The 17920-nt window shown below is 42.7% G+C and overlaps 1 protein-coding gene across 1 annotated transcript; it reads left to right on the forward strand.

Annotated features, from left to right (window-relative positions):
- The first annotated feature begins 16055 nt into the window (after positions 1-16055).
- On the forward strand, positions 16056-17684 carry TCIM (transcriptional and immune response regulator). The gene has a single exon (XM_034406370.3). The coding sequence runs from the start codon at positions 16180-16182 to the stop codon at positions 16465-16467; it is 288 nt and encodes a 95-aa protein (XP_034262261.1). The 5' UTR covers positions 16056-16179; the 3' UTR covers positions 16468-17684.
- The last annotated feature ends 236 nt before the right edge of the window (positions 17685-17920 follow it).

The following is a 17920-nucleotide window of genomic DNA, read 5'->3' on the forward strand; positions in this document are numbered from 1 at the left end:
AATACTGAGCCAGTGCAGCTCGCAGAGAATTGGTGTAATGTGGGAGTACCTAGGTGCACCCACGACAGCTCGCGCGGCTGCGTTCTGGACCAACTGTAGTCTCCAAACACTTTTCAAGGGTAGCCCCATGTAGAGCGCGTTGCAATAATCTAACCGTGAGGTGACAACTTGATGCTTCTTTGATATGTTTGGAATAAAATTCCCATAATTCTGTACACAGTTAGCAATCATAAATCACTTTCTAGCTCTTGTCTACAAGAGTTTAAAAAATGATGGCAGTTGTGACCCTCAGATAAAAACCAGACCCGTCATTAAAAAAAGCCCTCCCTTTTTATAACCCTGTAATCCTTTAATTTGAGGTAGAGTCAGGGTAGATGGATAGAGCTGAGCGTTTACTGGACGGATGCCCTTCCTGATCCCTACATGGAGTTCACAGCAGATATTTTTTTTCTTTGCAGCCGGGGAGAGAAATGTTTGCCGCTACCTAGGATTGAACTCTCAACCTTCTGAGTGGGGGGTGAGTGTCTTCACCACCAGACCACCACGCTTCTAGAAAGACCAGACCCTTCATTATATGCATTGAATCAAATCAAATAATCCTTCTTACAGTCTGTAACCAGCTTTTACAATAAAAACAGTGCAGTAAGAAAGGAGAAATAGTTTAGTACAACGATCTGTTATTGAGGAAGGGAAAAAATAATAGGGCAATAAAACAACATATCTAATTAAAACTTTTCTGCAGTTGTATAACTTGGTGAGGATATTTGTCCACCTGATATGTGAGTGTGGGGTTAGCAGCCCTTAAAAATAATAAACATGAATTTATTTGTGTGGCCGTCATATTTGGAAATAATTGGGGTGATCAGAGCAGGTGTTGGAGCATTATTATAGGTATCAAACATGCATTATACCTGGAGTTATCACTTGGGTGAATAATTTTCCATGGGCACGTTTTGGATGAGTTATCTTTTCCAACCTCATTAGTTGTCTTTGCTTTAACTGGAGTTATCATGGAATGAACCTGGAAAAGTCTGGAAGCATCATCTATTTAATTTCTGAATATAGAGAGAGGTATTTTGACATATGATCCCCAAAACTGGAGTCCAGTAGAAATTGTAATGGGAAAAGAGAGAGAGAGAGAGGAAACCGCATTCCCGCCCTACAGTCTATGGCATAAAGACTTCCTGCCTTTTGCTGAAGAAGGATACAAATGCAATTAAAATGCAATAATTTATTCTGTTTCTGAGATGAGAGGTAAACATAGATCATTCTGTGGCTACAATGGCAGCCGTCACAGATGAGGTCTGCAAAAATGGAATGAACCAAACACATGAAGGGACAAATAATTTAAGGTGAAGGGATCTATACAAACTAATTTTGGGGAATGAAAAGGAATAGCTGACTGGTTGTTAAACCGAGTTAGAAATACAAGAAAGAAAGAAAGAAAGAAAGAAAGAAAGAAAGAAAGAAAGAAAGAAAGAAAGAAAGAAAGAAAGAAAGAAAGAAAGAAGAGAAAGAAGAGAAAGAAAGAAGAAAGAAGAAAGAGAGAAAGAGAAAGAATGAAAGAATGAAAGAAAGAAAGAAAAAAGAAAGAGAAAGATAGAGAAAAAGAAAAAAAGAAGGAAGGAAGGAAAGAGAAAGAAAGAAAGAAAGAGAAGGAAGGAAGAAAGAAAGAGAAAAAGAAAGAGAAAGAAAGAGAAAGAAGAAGGAAAAGGAAAGAAAAAGAAAGAAAAAAGGAAGGAAGGAAGGAAGAAGGAAGGAAGGAAAGAGAAAGAAAGAAAGAAAGAAGAGATAGAGAAAAAAAGAAGAAAGAAAGAGAAAGAAAAAGTAAGAAGAAAGAAAGAAAGAAAAGGAAGGAAGGGAGAAAGAAAGAGAAAAAGAAAGAGAAAGAAAGAGAAAGAAGAAGGAAAGAAAAAGAAAGAAAGAAAAGGAAGGAAGGAAGGAAGAAGGAAAGAAAGAAAAAGAAAGAAAGAAAGGGAAGGAAGGAAGGAAGAAAGACAGACAGAAAAGAAAGAAAGAGAGAAAGAGAAGGAAGGAAAGAAAGAAAGAAAAGAAGAAAAAAAAAAGAAAGACCTTATTTTGAAAGGGCATGGCTAGCTGATCAGGGATTTCCATCGTGAGCATCAATTCTGACATGGATTTCTGATGTTAAATGAAGTCTATGAGAAGATGGCCAAGGATTGCTGGAGGCAATCTGGCATCCATCAAAGGACCGCTGCCCTTTTCTCTCCCTATCTTTGAATGCTTGACTTTGCAAACAATGTCTTCAGCTCTGGCAATCCTCAATGCAGGAGAGGCTGCCGTCTCTTCTCTCTCTGATCCAACGTTTCTCGGCTTTGGCAACTTGAAGGTGTGTGGCCTTCAACTCCCCAAATTCCCCAGCCAGATGGCCTGGTGGTTTCATTGGAGTATGACTGTTGAAAACATTTGCCATCTACGTAGATGTTTCTCTGCTATTTCCCTGAAGTAAAATCTAAAGTGAACCTGGAGCTGCCCTCTGCTGTGACATTGCTGAGAAGCCTTCAAGGGAAGCCAAACAAATTCCAGTAAGATTACAAAAACATTTGGGGTCTCTCTCTCTCTCTCTCTCTCTCTCTCTCTCTCTCTCTCTCTCTTTCTCACTCTCTCTCTCTCCCCTCTCTCTTTCTCTCTCTCTCTCTTCTTCTCTTTTCTCTCTCTCCTCTCTCCTTGCCTCTCTCTCTCTCCTCTCTCCTCCCTTCTCTCTCTCTCTCCTCTCTCTCTCTCCTCTCTCTCCCTCTTCTCCCTCTTCTCTCTCTCTCCTCTTTCTCTTCTCTTTCTCCTCTCTCTCTTCTCTTCTCTCTCCTCTCTCTCTCCTCTCTCTCTCCTCTTTCTCTTCTCTCTCTCCTCTTTCTCCACTCTCTTTCCTCTCTCTCCCCTCTCTCTTCTCTCTTTCCTCTCTCTCTCCTCTCTCTCCCTCTTCTCTCTCTCCTCTTTCTCTCCTCTCTCTTCTCTCTCTCCTCTCTCTCCCTGTTCTCTTTCTCTTCTCTCTTCTCTCTCTCTCCATCTTCTCTCTCTCTCTTCTCTCTCTTTCTCTGAATTCAGAAGGTTCACCCAGCAACGCGAAGAGGGTTAATAAATTGTGTGGATGAAGCTCAATGAAAATTAGCAGGTACTGCTGTAACTGGCAAACATCCATGCACAAATAAATACAAGAAACAGAAGAAAGATTATAAAATTATAGGACTAGAAGGCACCTCAGAGATCTTCTAGCCCAACTCTCTGCTCATAGCAGAGGCCTTATACCATCCCAGTCAAATGATCATCCACATTATTTTTGCAAACCTCCAGTGTTGGAGCATTCACAAACTCCAGGAGTCAAGCTATTTCATTGATTAATTACGCGTACTGTCAAAAGGTTCATCCTTAGTTCTAAATTGGATCTCTCTCTTTAACAAGCTTCTAGCCATTGTTTCTTGTCCTGCCCCCTGGGCCCTAGAGAAGAAGTCAATCCCATCTTTTTTTTTTTTTAATTTGATTTATATGCCGCCCTTCTCCGGAGACTCAGGGCGGCTTACAATGCGTTAAGCAATAGCCTTCATACTTTTGTATATTTATACAAAGTCAGCTTATTGCCCCCACAATCTGGGTCCTCATTTCACCTACCTTAGAAAGGATGGAAGGCTGAGTCAACCTTGAGCCTTGGAGAGATTCGAACCAGCAGAAATTGCAGGCAGCTGTGTTAATTACAGGGTGCACTAAACCCCTGTACTATCAAGGCTCTTGGTGATGGTCCCTGGAGCACTGGGATTGGAGATGGCTAGTCTAGAGAAAAGAAGAACTAGGGGTGAGATGATAACAGTATCCCTGTATTTGAGGGGTTGCCACAAAGAAGAGGGGGTCAGGTTATTCTCCAAAGCACCAGAGGGCAGGACAAGAAGCAATGGATGGAAACTAATCAAGGAGAGAAGCAACCTGGAATTAAGGAGAAACTTTCTAACAGTGAGAACAATTAACCAGTAGAACAGCTTGCCTCCAGAAGTTGTGAGTGCTCCAACACTGGAAGGGACCAGACAGCCACTTGTCTGAACTGGTATAGGATCTCCTGCTTAAGCAGGAGACCTGAACTAGAAGACCTCCAAGGTTCCTTCCAGCTCTATTCTGATTGTCCAGCTCTCATGTCCCCCCAATCCTTCTCTTCGATAGGCTAGAGCAGGCTCTCCAAACATGGCAACTTTAAGACTTGTGGACTTCAACTCCCAGAATTTCTCAGCCAGCCTGGGCTAGAGACACCTAGTTCCCTCCATCGTTTGTCATATGATTTAGCCTCCAGATCCTTTATCATCTTTGCTCTTCCCTGTACACTTTCCAAGGATGTCAAAATCTTTTTTGGTGTCATGGTGACCAGAACTGAATGCAGTATTCCAAGTGTGATCTCACCAGCCTGATATAAAGTGGTACTATTACTTCTCGTCTCCATGCTTCCCCTCTGTTGATTTGTTGATGAGCAGATCAAGGAATGCAATACCAAGTAAAAAAGCCGAAACCCACCAACTCTGATTATTGTAACAATAACCACAGAGCAAACCCAAGAGCTTCTGATATTTGTTTGTTTGTTTGTTTGCTTGTCAAACATGTACAAGGTAGCAAGTATAAGTATGAACATAAACATGAACAAAAGAAGTAAGTACAGATAAATGGGGGACAGTAAGACAGGGATGGTAGGCACGCTGTTGTGCTTATGCACGCCCCCTTTACCGACTTCTTAGGATTGGGGTGAGGTCCATAATAGGCAGTTTAAGGTTGAAGCTGTAACAACGGAGTTGGGTAGAGCATTCCAGGCGTTGACCTCTCTGCTGCTGAAGTCGTATTTTCTGCAATCGAGTTTGGAGCGGTTTACTTTGAGTTTGTATCGATTGTTTGCCCGTGTATTATTGTGGTTGGAGCTGAAGTAGTCGTTGACAGGTAAGACGTTGTAGCAGACAATTTTGTGTACTATATTTAGGTCGGACCGCAAACGGCGCAGTTCCAGATTGTCCAAGCCCAAAATTTCAAGCCTGGTGGCATAAGGGATTCTATTGTGAGTAGAGGAGTAGAGGACTCTTCTCGTGAAATACTTCTGGACCCGCTCAATTGTATTAATGTCCAATGGTGAAATCCAAATTTTTTTTACTACCGGTTCTGTGGGTGTGGCTTGGTGGACATGGCAGGGGAAGGATACTGCAAAATCTGGTGTGGAGCCTGGTAGCGCAGCAGACTAAAGCACTGTTATTAACATCAGCTGCCTGCAATTACTGCAAGTTCAAATCTCACCAGGCTCAAGGTTGACTCAGCCTTCCATCCTTTCTAAGGTAGGTAAAATGAGGACCCAGATTGTGGGGGCAATAAGCTGACTTTGTATAAAATATACAAAAGGATGAAGGCTATTGCTTAACGCATTATAAGCCGCCCTGAGTCTCGGGAGAAGGGCGGCATATAAATCAAATAATAATAATAAAAAATCTCCATTCCCACTCCACTCCAGGGGAAGGATACTGCAAAACCCCCCTTCCCACCCCACTCTGGGGCCAGCCAGAGATGGTATTTGCCAGTTCTCTGAACTACTCAAAATTTCCGCTACCGGTTCTCTGAACTGCTGAAAATTTCTGCTACCGGTTCGCCAGAACCTTTTAGAACCTGCTGGATTTCACCCCTGTTAATATCCGATATACAGTGTGGATGCCAGGCAGACAAGCTGTATTCGAGAATTGGGTTGCCACATTGCCACAGCTAATTTTTTTTTTTTAAATCATCTTTGATGTTTCCGTGCATGCAATTCATTTCACCAAGTGAAGGTTGTCAGACAGTCTGAAAGGCGAAGGAAGCAGGAACCTGTAGCATACCAGACTTTTGGGAAATTGCAAAATAGTTTTCGATAGCACACAACTTTGGTGCAGCTGCATCTGGTTCTTTGAGTAGGAGTGGGTGAGTCAGTGCAGAACGACTTAGCTGTGCAGTGTTGATCTTTCCATGGTTACGGCTTGGATTTTATTTGTTTTGTGTCTGAGCGCGGAGAGAAAGCCAAGTCTGATGGATACAGTTAGTCAAATACAGTAGTAGCCAAAGACCAGTCACTTCCTCTGACTCCCCTCTTTTTTTCAGTGGAATGTTCCAAAACGCAAGAAATTGATTGAGCCAAGCATTTTTTTAATGAAGAAGCAAAACTGCAAAACAACAACAATAAAAAAAATAAAAGGAAGTTCCCTACTTCTCCTTTTCATGATGGATGATAACTAAAAAAAAAGAATAAGGCTAATTAAGCAAAAAGGAGTGAGGGAAAGGAGAGAAAAAGCTTGTGACGATAACCATCGTTCGAAGTCTGAAGTTTGTTACAATACAAATATCTCTGAATTCCATGAGATTATATCAGAATAGATTTATGAAAATTTACTCTCAACAGGTGGCTGTATCTGGTTGTCCTTATAAGATAAGGACAGGGGTGGGCTGCCGGGGGTTCGCAGGGGAGAACCTCTAGCTAAGATTCTGTGCAGTTCGGAGAACCCCCAAATCCCACTCCTGGCTGGCTCCGCCCACCTTGCCCCTCCCCTCCCCTCCCCTCCCAGGAGTCCCCATGCAGCCCGTTTTGGATGCAGGTAAGTGCAGGGCACGCACGGAGACTCGGGGACGGTGAAAAACAGGCCTACTGGAAGTTCAGGAAGGCTGGAAATGGCCCTTTTCCAGCCTCCAGAGGGCCTCTGGCACCTGGGGAGGACATTTTCACCCTCCCGGAGACTCGAGGAAAGCCTCCGGAGCCCGGGGAGGGAAAAAACACCCCCCCGCCACCATGGTGCAGGAGGCTGACTAGGCCATGCCCACCATGGCCACACCCATCCAGCAACCGGGCAGAGAACCCCTTGCTAAAATTTTTGCAGTCCACCCCTGGATAAGAAGATAAGCAGAGTTAGAACTGGTTAATAGTTGGATTAACCTGGGAATCCTAGAATTCTAACCCACAGTGAGTGAAAAAATATTATAGAAGCAGCTACTTCTGAATATGCAATAAACAGTATAATTATATATATATATGGCATTTTTTGCAAAAACAGGAAGTAAATGTCGGTTTACATCATAAATTATGGCCACATGACTATGGGACAATGCAAGCGGGCATAAATTGGTCAGACTGGTTGCTGAGTGCCCAAAAAGCAGTCATGTGACCAGTGAAAGTGGTAACCACTGAAACTTCAGAACTGGGTCATAAGTATCTTTTGAGTGGTTTGTTGTAACTGAAGAGTTGCTAAGCGACTGGTTATAAATGGGAGAATATGTTTGTGTATGCGTGAGTATACATGTATGTTTATCAGTAGTGGGTGTCAAAAATTTTTACTACCGGTTCTGTGGGCGTGGCTCGGTGGGCGTGGCAGGGGAAGGATACTGTAAAATCTCCATTGCCACCCTACTCCAGGGGAAGGTTACTGCAAAATCTCCATTCCCTCCCCGATCAGATGGGACTCAGGAGGCAGAGAAGAGATGGGGGCGAGGCCAGTCAAAATTTTTACTCCCGGTTCTCCGAACGACTCAAAATTTCCGCTACCGGTTCTCCAGAACTGGTCAGAACCTGCTGAAACCCCACCTCTGATGTGTATGCATTTCTAACACACTTACATAACTTTTTTTCTGTAGCTTTTTTCACCTGTTTATTTGGTTGGGTGTCCTTTTTATTTTGTACGTATTTTTATCTTTTGTGGGTTTGCGTTCTTTCCCCCTTTTTCCGTTGTTATTTTTAAAACCACTAAAAAGTATTTTTACAAATGGGAGAAGTCACTTCCATGTGTGCTCCCTCGGCCAAAAATATCACCCAAGTTTCAGCAGAAATCAGGTCCAACTCGAAGAAGGTTTTATCTTAAAATAGCTGGCAAGATGCTGACTCAGAAGAAACCAAATTGGGCTATTATCTAATGGTTTGGGGAGCTCATGACACCTCTACCCCGCTATTATAATAGAGCCGAGGTGGCACAGTGGTTAGGGTGCAGTACTGCAGCTACTTCAGCTGACTGCTAGTTCAGCAGATCAGCGGATCAAATCTCACCGGCTCAAGGTTGACTCAGCCTTCCGTCCTTCCGAGGTGGGTAAAATGAGGACCCAGATTGTTAGGGGGCAATACGCTATTTAGTATACTGTCTTTGGTGTAAGCTGCCCAGAGTCCTCGGAGAGTGGGCAGCATAGAAATATGAATAATAAAATAAATAAATAAATAAATAAATAATAATAATATTATAGATAAACCGTCCTCCAGTTATAGGAACTTTCTTCCAGGTGCAATCATAAATCCAGTTTCGTATAAGATGTAGTGCAAGCCGTAGAAAGAGATGGAACATTGTCTTCAGTCACTGGTAGAAAATTGTCAAAATATGTGAGCTTTCAGTGCTCCTCTGTGAAATCTTGTCAACCACCAAAAAATTATCTCGCTTCGGAAAGCCAAACGTCTATGAGATTTGCGCTAATTATGGTTAGTTTTTTTTAGTGCTTCTGCTGTCTTATTTCTTATTTTCACTTTGACAAGGATAAAACAGGGTTCTTTCTACCGGCAAACTACTACATATGCTCAATTTAGCATTAAAGCAGCAGACAAAACATTCCTTTTATTCCTTAGAGGAGCCGTGGTTGAATTGATTCTCAGAGTCGTCCTTTAAAATATATATATATATTATTTTAAATTGGTTGACCAATTGCCTTTTGTTTCTCTGTCTGTGTTTTTCCTCCACTATCGAAAACAAAGAAGCATTTGTAAAGGATGTCTATGGCGATTCTCAGTCAGTCACGGTTGTCCCAAAGGAGCTTTTTTCAGGAGGCAACTGGAGTTTCTGGTTTTTTCTTTTGAAGACGTTTCGCTTCTCATCCAAGAAGCTTCTTCAGCTCTGACTGGATAGTGGGGAATGGAAGGATTTATACATATAAGTTCTCCACCATCCAGTCAGAACTGAAGAAGCTTCTTGGATGAGAAACGAATCGTCTTCAAAGAAAAACCAGAAAGGATGAAAAGATGGGATGACATATCGTGGCGACCAAAACTGGATGAAGTATTCCAAGTAAGGCCACACTTGGAATTCTGCATCCAGTTTTGGTCACCACGATGTAAAAAAAGATGTGGAGACTCTAGAAAGAGTGCAGAGAAGACCAACAAGGATGATGAGGGGACTGGAGGCTAAAACATATGAAGAACGGTTGCAGGAACTGGGTATGTCTAGTTTAATGAAAAGAAGGACTAGGGGAGACATGATAGCAGTGTTGCAATATCTCAGGGGTTGCCACAAAGAAGAGGGAGTCAAGCTATTCTCCAAAGCACCTGAGGGTAGGACAAGAAGCAACGGGTGGAAACGAATCAAGGAGAGAAGAAACTTAGAACTAAGAAGAAATTCCCTGACAGTTAGAACAATTAATCAGTGGAACAACTTGCCTCCAGAAGTTGTGAATGCTCCAACACTGGAAGTTTTTAAGAAGATGTTGGATAACCATTTGTCTGAAGTGGTGTAGGGTTTCCTGCCTAAGCTGTGGGTTGGACTAGATGACCTCCAAGGTCCCTTCGAACTCTGCTATTCTATTCTATTCTCTCATAAGACTAAAATCTTGCCCTGCCGATGAGCGTCTATTTTATTTGTAGGCTTCTTCAGAATTTCTTTGAAATTTGATGATAACTTCGACTTAACCGGAGGATTGCACAGGGCTTCTGAGGGATTATTTCATTACTCATTGTTACACTGTAGGAGAGTTTCTTTGCCAAAGAGTAATAAAAATAATAATAAAAAAAGGACATAGGAAAAGGCCAACGGTGGTTCTTGGAGGAAGTCAAAGAGGCTGGAGACAGCCAAGGATTCTGACTGCTGCAGCTTCATTGTTAAGAGCTTGCTGCTCGCGTCAGTATTTCAATGCCAGGAAACAGACACATGTCTCAGCCACCGTGGTCGTCCGTCCGTCTGCCTTGCCCACCCCTCAAACTGCCTGGTCCTCCTCCCAGTGTCCTTGTACTAGAGCCAGCCAAAGTGGCGTCTGAGATCTTTTAAATCATGTCGCAAGGCTCCATGGCTTTTGCATGGAAAGCCCAGAGGAACAGCCTTCGGCAAACAAAGCATCACTCACAGAATAATGGATCCCTCGTCTCTGCTCAGGAACGGATAATCTGAGACCCCCCTCCCCAAATGGGGGCTTAGAACCCAGAAAAATAGAATAATAGGGTTGGAAGAGATCTTGGATGTCTTCTATTCCAACCTCCTAGCTCAGGGGTCTGCAACTTTAAACACGCAACGAGCCATTTGGACCCATTTTCCACAGAAAAGAAAACACCGGGAGCCACAAAACCTGGGTGGGCGTGGCCAACTCGATGTCACTCACTTCCACCAGTCACATGATCCCCTAGCCACGCCTACCCATCCGGTCATCAGGGCAGAGAACCGGTTGTTAAAAAACACTGGGAACCACAAAATCCTTTTGACATCTCTCTCTCCCCTCCCTCTCTCTCTCTCCCCCTCTCTCCCTCTCTCATTGTATCCCTCTATGTCTCTCTCTCTCCCCCCCTCTCTCTGTATCTCTCCGTGTCTACCGTGGCCACTTCTCCATCCCCCGCCGTTGCCCTTACCTTCTCAGGTCAGGCGAGGAGTGACTGGGAGGGGAGGGCGAGGCCAGCCAGTGGTGGGATCACCCGACAGAGAGCCACAGCAGAGGGCCCAAAGAGCCACATGCGGCTCGGGAGCCACAAGTTGCTGACACCCGTCCTAGCCCATGGCAGAGATCCTATACAATTCTGGATGAATAGCTCTCCAGCACATCCTATACAAATTCTGGATCAATGGCTGTAAATAGTCCCATCTCTTCTTGAAAACCTCCAGTGATGGAGTCTGTAGAGATTCTCAGTCATCCAAGTCACGGTTGTCCCAAAGATGCATTTTCAAGAGGCAGCTGGACTTCCTTGTTTTTTTCTTTGGAAGATGTTTCTCTTCTCGTCCAAGAAGCTTCTTCAGCTCTGACTATCCTATCCTGTCAGAGCTGAAGAAGTCCCACCATTGTGTGGCAGCTTCTCTGTTTGGTTAAAAGACCGAAAGCTCAGCTTCACGGGATGCCAACTTTATGTAATATCAACGTCTGGTTGGATTGGGGAAATTGGAGGCTTCTTATCTTTTGATTAAAGAGTCTTGCCAAGATCTCTGGACAATTAATCTACTGTTCAGAAAAGTCACCTTTTAGAGTTGTTTTGAGTTCAACATTGGAGGAAGAAAAAAAAACGTGAGGAAGTATTTCTGAGAGAGAGAGAGAGAGAGAGAGAGAGAGAGAGAGAGAGAGAGAGAGAGAGAGAGAGAGAGAGAGAGAGAGGGGAAAGTAAATGGTCAAAGGCTGCCCTGTCTGTTATTTGTTTATTCACCTTTTTTTCTTAAAAGTGAATATGCCACTGTTCAAGCCAGAACTTTCACGGAGTGACACGCAACAGCTAAAAATACACTAAGGTCATATATCTGGACAAAATGAAGACACTGGAAGCCTAGGGAAGGCTTGGAAGAGAGACAAGTAATTGGTTGGATCAAATAACGTAAAAATTAAGTAAGTAAGTACGGTAAGTAAGTAAGTAAGGAAGGAAGGAAGGAAGGAAGAAAAGGAAGGAAGGAAGGAAAGGAAGGAAGGAAGGAAAGAAAGGAAGGAAGGAAGGAAGAAAGAAAAAGAAGGAAGGAAGGAAAGGAAGGAAGGAAGGAAGGAAAGGAAGAAAGGAAGGAAGGAAGGAAAGGAAGGAAGGAAGGAAAGAAAGGAAGGAAGGAAGGAAGGAAGAAAAAGAAGGAAGGAAGGAAAGGAAGGAAGGAAGGAAGGAAAGGAAGAAAGGAAGGATTAAGGAATGGGGATAGTGAAATGTTTTTCCTCTTGATGAGTTTCCACCTGTTGCTTCTTGTCCTGCCTTCAGGTGCTTTGGAGAATAGCTTGACTCCCTCTTCTTTGGGGCAGCCCCTGAGATATTGGAAGACTTCTATCATGTCTCCCCTAGTCCTTCTTTTCATCAGACTAGACATACCCAGTTCCTGCAACCGTTCTTCATATGTTTTATCCTCCAGTCCTCTAATCCTCTTTGTTGCTCTTCTCTGCACTCTTTCTAGAGTCCCAACATCTTTTTTACATCATGGCGACCAAAACTGATACAGGATTCCAAGTGTGTCCTTACCAAGGCCTTATAAACTGGTATTAACACTTCACGTAATCTTGATTCTATCCCTCTGTTTATGCAGCCTAGAACTGTGTTGGCTTTTTTGGCAGCTGCTGCACATGGCTGGCTCATATTTAAGTGATTGTCCAATAGGATAATAGTCCATTAAATGTAGGGAAGGCCTGGATAGGGGAAGGAAGGAAGGATGGATGGAAGGAGGGAGGCAAGAGGAAGGAAGAAATAAAAAGGAAGAAAGAAAGAAAGAAGGAAGGAAGGAAGGAGGGAAGGAAAGAAGGTGGAAGGAGGAAGGAAGAAAGAAAAAGGAAGAAAGAAAGGAAATAAAAAGGAAGGAAGGAAAGAAGGTGGAAGATGGAAGGAGCAAGGAAGAAATAAAAAGGAAGGAAGGAAGAAAGAAAGGAAGGAAGGAAGAAAAGAAAGAAGGAAGGATAGAAGGTGGAAGGTGGAAGGAGGAAGGAACAAAGAAAAAGGAAGAAAGAAAGAAAGAAAGGAAGGAAGGAAGGAAGGAAGGAAGGAAGGAAGGAAGGAAGAAAATATATGGTTGATAAAGTTTAAGATGACTAACAGTGGAGCTAGGAGTGCTTATCCTCTGATATCTGTAAGAGCTTTGGTTGGGCACCCTTATCATTTCTTGACATAATTTTTTTGTAGGTAAAAGGCTCCATTGGGATCAATCGTTCTTGAAGATGACATATCCTGAGAAATATTTTAGGACTGAGGATAAGGTAAAACCTTCCAAAGAAGGTTCTTCCCATCTGCGGAGGGTCACCCCAAGGGCTTAGGTAAAAGCAAAGCTAAAGGTAGATGGGAGGCTATTTTGATTTAAGAGTCCTCCCAAGGCCTCTTGACCATGAATTCACCTTAGCAAGTCACAGCAGCCCTTCTCTCCCATATATTAAATTCATCTCAGCTTTCCGTGTCAAAGGAGGAACCTGCACAATCATTCTGAATTATTTATTTGCTGCTCACTTGTTTCTCTCCTGAATTTGATTACCGATTCTTTTCGTTGGCATTCTGCATCAGGAATGAGAGGAGTTAATGGGAACAGCCAGAGACTGGTCCAAAAAGGATTAGAATCGCCAAGTCAAAGTAGAACATGGAACATCAGAATGGGAAGGGGCCTTGGAGGTCTTCTAGTCCAACCCCCTGCCCAATCAGGAGACCCTACACCATTTCTGACAGATGGCACGCCAGTCTCTTCTTAAAAGCTTCCAGCGATGAAGCTCCCACAACTTCTGAAGGCAACTTCTGTTCCACTGGTTGATTGTTCTCACCATACTTGCAGGCCTTGGCCCATTGTAGCTTTCTTCCAGTTGGAAGTACTACCACTCCCATTATTCCCAACCATCAGCATCATGGAAGCTGCACTTTAGTGCATTTGCAACATTCCATGTTAGCTAGTTATAACTTTCTTTTAGTTTAATGAAAAGAAGGAGCAGGGGAGACATGATAGCAGTCTTCCAATATCTCAGGGGCTGCCCCAAAGAAGAAGGAGTCAAGCTATTCTCCAAAGTACTTGAAGGCAAGACAAGAAGCAATGGATGGAAACTAAGCAAGGAGAGAAGCAACCTAGAACTAAGGAGAAATTTCCTGACAGTGAGAACAATTAATCAGTGGAACAACTTTCCTGCAGAAGTTGTAAATGCTCCAACACTGGAAGTTTTTAAGATGTTGGATAACCATTTGTCTCTAGTGGTGTAGGGTTTCCTGCCTAAGCAGGGGGTTGGACTAGAAGACCTCCAAGGTCCCTTCCAACTCTGTTATCCTATTCTATTCTGTTATGTGTTTACTAAAAGAACGATGGGGACTGTAGTCCAATTCATCTGGAAGATGCCATGTTAGAGATGTTTAATCAACGGTGAGCCTTGGTAGTACAGTGGTCTAAAGCACCCTGTTATTAAGACCAGCTGCCTGCAATTACTGCAGGTTCGAATCTCGCCAGGCTCAAGGTTGACTCAGCCTTCCATCCTTTCTAAGGTAGGTAAATTGAGGACCCAGTTTGTGGGGCAATAAGCTGACTTTGTATAAATATACAAAAGGATGAAGGCTATTGCTTAGCGCATTGTAAGCCGCCCTGAGTCTCCGGAGAAGGGCGGCATATAAATCAAATTAAAAAAAAAAAAGCACTTACCTTTGCTACCAGTTCGGGAATGTGAGCGCATGCACAGAGGGTCAAAAACGGGACATAATGACGTCCCGGCAGGTGGGTGGAGCCTCCCACTGCTGGCGCTACCGGTTCGCGCGAACCGGATAGATCCGGTTGGATTTCACCACTGTGTTTGGTGTTTTGGTTGAGTACTGACATTAGGCCAAGTCATAACCGGGCATCGTTGCTTGAAGTTTAGTGTGTTTGTGAGTTTGGCTGCTACAGCCGTAAGACAGGTTTGCTGCTGAGTATGTTTTGTGAACTCTGCCTTCATGATCACAGGATAACACAAAAGGGTTTCCTAACAACGGCCGTTATGGATAGGTGGCTAAAGGGCTGTCTCCGTGTCTCAGATTTCCCATCTTTCTGGTTTGGGCCTTTGTCAAGCTTTTGGCCATATTTTCCTTCTCCAGGGAAGGGAAAACAAATCGTTCTTGTCATTTGACGATACAGATTTTTAATTAAAGTGACAGGAGGAGTCATGATGACGAGAGAGAGGGAAACCTGGTTTCTAAAATAAAATAAAATAAAATAAAATAAAATAAAATAAAATAAAATAAAATAAAATAATGAAATGAAATGAAATGAAATGAAATAAAATAAAAAACAGAAACAATCCAGGGAAACAAAGGAAACTCTTATGCTCAAAATGGCGTTCCTGAGTAGAGCTCATCAGAAACTTGGTGTAAGGAAAAGCTCAGCTTGGTTGAAAGCTTTTGGGAAATCAGTGACTTTTTCGAACAGCTGCCTTCTACTCATGTGGGGATTATAATTCCCAGCATGCTGGTCGAGAACGCTGGAAGTTGTAGTTCCAACACAGAACAATCAACCCATGGAACAGAAGTTGCCTTCGGAAGTTGTGGGAGCTTCATCCCTGGAGACTTTCAAGAAGAGACTGGACTGTCATCAGTCATAAGAGGTGTAGGGTTTCCTGCTTGGACGGGGTTGGACTAGATGACCTCCAAGGTCCCTTCCAACTCTGTTAATCTGTAAAATTTAAAACAGCAAAATAGGAAGGCCGCATTGGAATTCTGTGGTGAATAAGGGATATTTACAATAGAGTTTCAGGACATGGAATCCAAGGCTATCATTGAATTTTAATTAGGATGCTGGAAAAATCCAGGTTTGTTTTTTTTTTGCTTTTTCCAGGAGTGGCAAATATCTGATGTTCCTTGGAGTCAGGCTCGAGTGAGCATTAGCTATTTCTTGATTTCTGTCCCTCCTGAATGTTTTGAGACTTTTCTAGCCTATAAAAACCCCAAGACATCTGTTTACAAAAAGTTTGCTTCAGAAAGCCACGTACGGCGAGAAAAGACACTTCAAAATGCATACGTAAACAGGAGTCCTCATGCATTTTATATTTAAAGCAAATATCAAAGTGTGCCAAAATTTAAGCTGGCCAGACGAAGAGACTGTTTTTTCCCCTCCACAATCCCTTAATTTTCACCAGGGTTAAATGATACCTTGCATAATGACTCAGAGAAAAGATTTGCTTGGAAACTTTTGCCTCTCTTCATTTTTTGTTTTGTTGTTTTTTTTGTTTTACGTGCCTTTCATCCATCTCCCAAAGCAAATTTGTTCAGTTGATAAAAGCAAGCGATTAATTTTTCTGGCCCTCTTTCCCTGCAGAAGTGATTCTTCAAGAGAGAGAAAGAGAGAGAAAGAGAGTGAGGAGAAAACTGGCACTTCAACTGTTAAGCTGGCCTTTGATTACTGGATGTTGAACTGGGCGTGATGTCATCGTTGTAACATGAGCTTCCTCCTCAGCCTTTCGGCTGCCTTTAAATAGCAGCGCCATGCCCAGAAGTTCTCTACCGGCTTCCTACGGGCAATCAACTCATCAGGCCAACCCGACGGCATCCCTTGGAAGTGGTGAGGAGCAACCCAGTGGCAAGCCAGCATGTCCACCTCCCTGAGAGTCAGCCCGTCCGTTCACGGCTATCGCTTCGACACCGCCTTGCGTAAGAAAGCAGTGCCCAACATCTTTGAGAACCTGGATCAAGAGACTCTGGAAAAGCTCTTCAAAAACTCCGGCGACAGGAAAGCAGAAGAAAGAGCTAAGATCATCTTGGCCACCGACCAAGATCTGGAGGAGAAAGCCAGATCCCTCATGGCTCTGAAACAGAGAACCCGAGAGAAACTTTTCCAGTTTCTGAAGTTCGGGAAACATTCCATCAAAATCCACTGAAGAGCCACCAAAGAAAGATGGTGACCAACAAAAGAAATATATATATTGCACAGCTCTTCTGCTGGTGTCATCCTTTTCGCCCGCCAGCATCTCCAACGCTTGGTACAGAGATGGAGGATGCTTGGACATATCAGTCATGGGTCGTTCCATTCTCGCTGACTGTGTTGTGTGAGCTTCTTCTGCAGACTCCAAACTTGAACACTCCAGAGGGAGTCAGTCATTCGTCAAAACGACGAAAGCAGCAGATCCTGAGCCACAAAAGGATGGAAAAGTGGTGGGACGGACAACTGCAACTTTTTTTCTGGCAGCCTGGAGGGAGAAAGAGACTCTGTGTGATTTTTCTCCTGGACTAAACTGTCTGCTTGCCTGACAGTCTTTCCGGACATGTGTTTACCGACTGTGCAAAACCTTCCATAAGGTGCTTTTCTCTCCCCTGCTGGGATCACAGGAGATCAGGCAGCAATCCGCGTTTATCCATTTGCATTTGCTAAAAATGCACTGTCTGCAAGTCAACTATTTTTCTGAGATAGAACATTTTTTCAGGACGGTGTGAAGCAATCCTGTTTTCTCTTCCATTTCTTAAAACGAGTTGCACAAACTTTTTTTTTTTTTAAAAAAGTTTCCTCCTGACTTTCCTGAACTATGAAAGTCTCTTTGATGAGACATCACATTCACTTTTTTTTTTACTATTTCTACCATAGTAATGAACTTAACAAGTTAATAAGCTATGTGAATGATGATGATGATGCTGTAATAATGGGCATTAATTTATTGCATATGCTGCATGGTGGAACAAATAAATTATGAAGTTGATATACATTGTTCTTGATTTTGAAATGCTTTGTTTTGGCAAGCGAAGTTGGTTTTCAATTTCCTAAAAACTTCTTTCCTTTGAAGTGCCAGATCAACCCTAACATTTGATGTTTCAGAACAGAAAACTTTTTTTTTAAACAAAATGAAATATCTTTTTTGTTTATTGTAATAGATGAACGTTATAAGATGAAACACTAATACGTCTTCTTTAAAATAAATTCCAATGAAGATTATTTTCAGAATCTTTTTTTTCCCTAAATACCAGCCTTCAAATGCTGTAAAAACCGAGATAATTCTGAGCATATGCAAAGTAAATTTCACGATGTATGTTTAAGAAACATGAGCCCTGATGCATCTGAATTTAAAAAATTAAATGATTTATGTTTGTTGAAGCTTTTCAGAAAGTTGTAATCACTTTCTTTCTCTTTGCCTTTGAATTCCTGGTTTATCTCTCCAAGCAATGGGCCCCAGAGAGATTACATCATCACATTTTTCATTGCTTTAGGTCCCTTGTGCAATCTCTTAACTGCTCAACCTCTTTAAAAGGTTTGAAGTACAAACATAGAACATAGAGTAACAGAGATGGAAGCAACTTAGAGGACTGCTGGTCCAATACCCTGCTCAAACAGGAAATCCTATA

Source organism: Pantherophis guttatus, chromosome 9, assembly GCF_059756535.1.
Source record: "Pantherophis guttatus breed Tessera chromosome 9, ASM5975653v1, whole genome shotgun sequence".
Classification (NCBI taxonomy): Eukaryota; Metazoa; Chordata; class Lepidosauria; order Squamata; family Colubridae; genus Pantherophis; species Pantherophis guttatus.

What these genes read in the sequence shown, in the direction of transcription:
- TCIM (XM_034406370.3), top strand. Translation starts at nt 16,180, where the DNA reads ATGTCCACCTCCCTGAGAGTCAGCCCGTCCGTTCACGGCTATCGCTTC.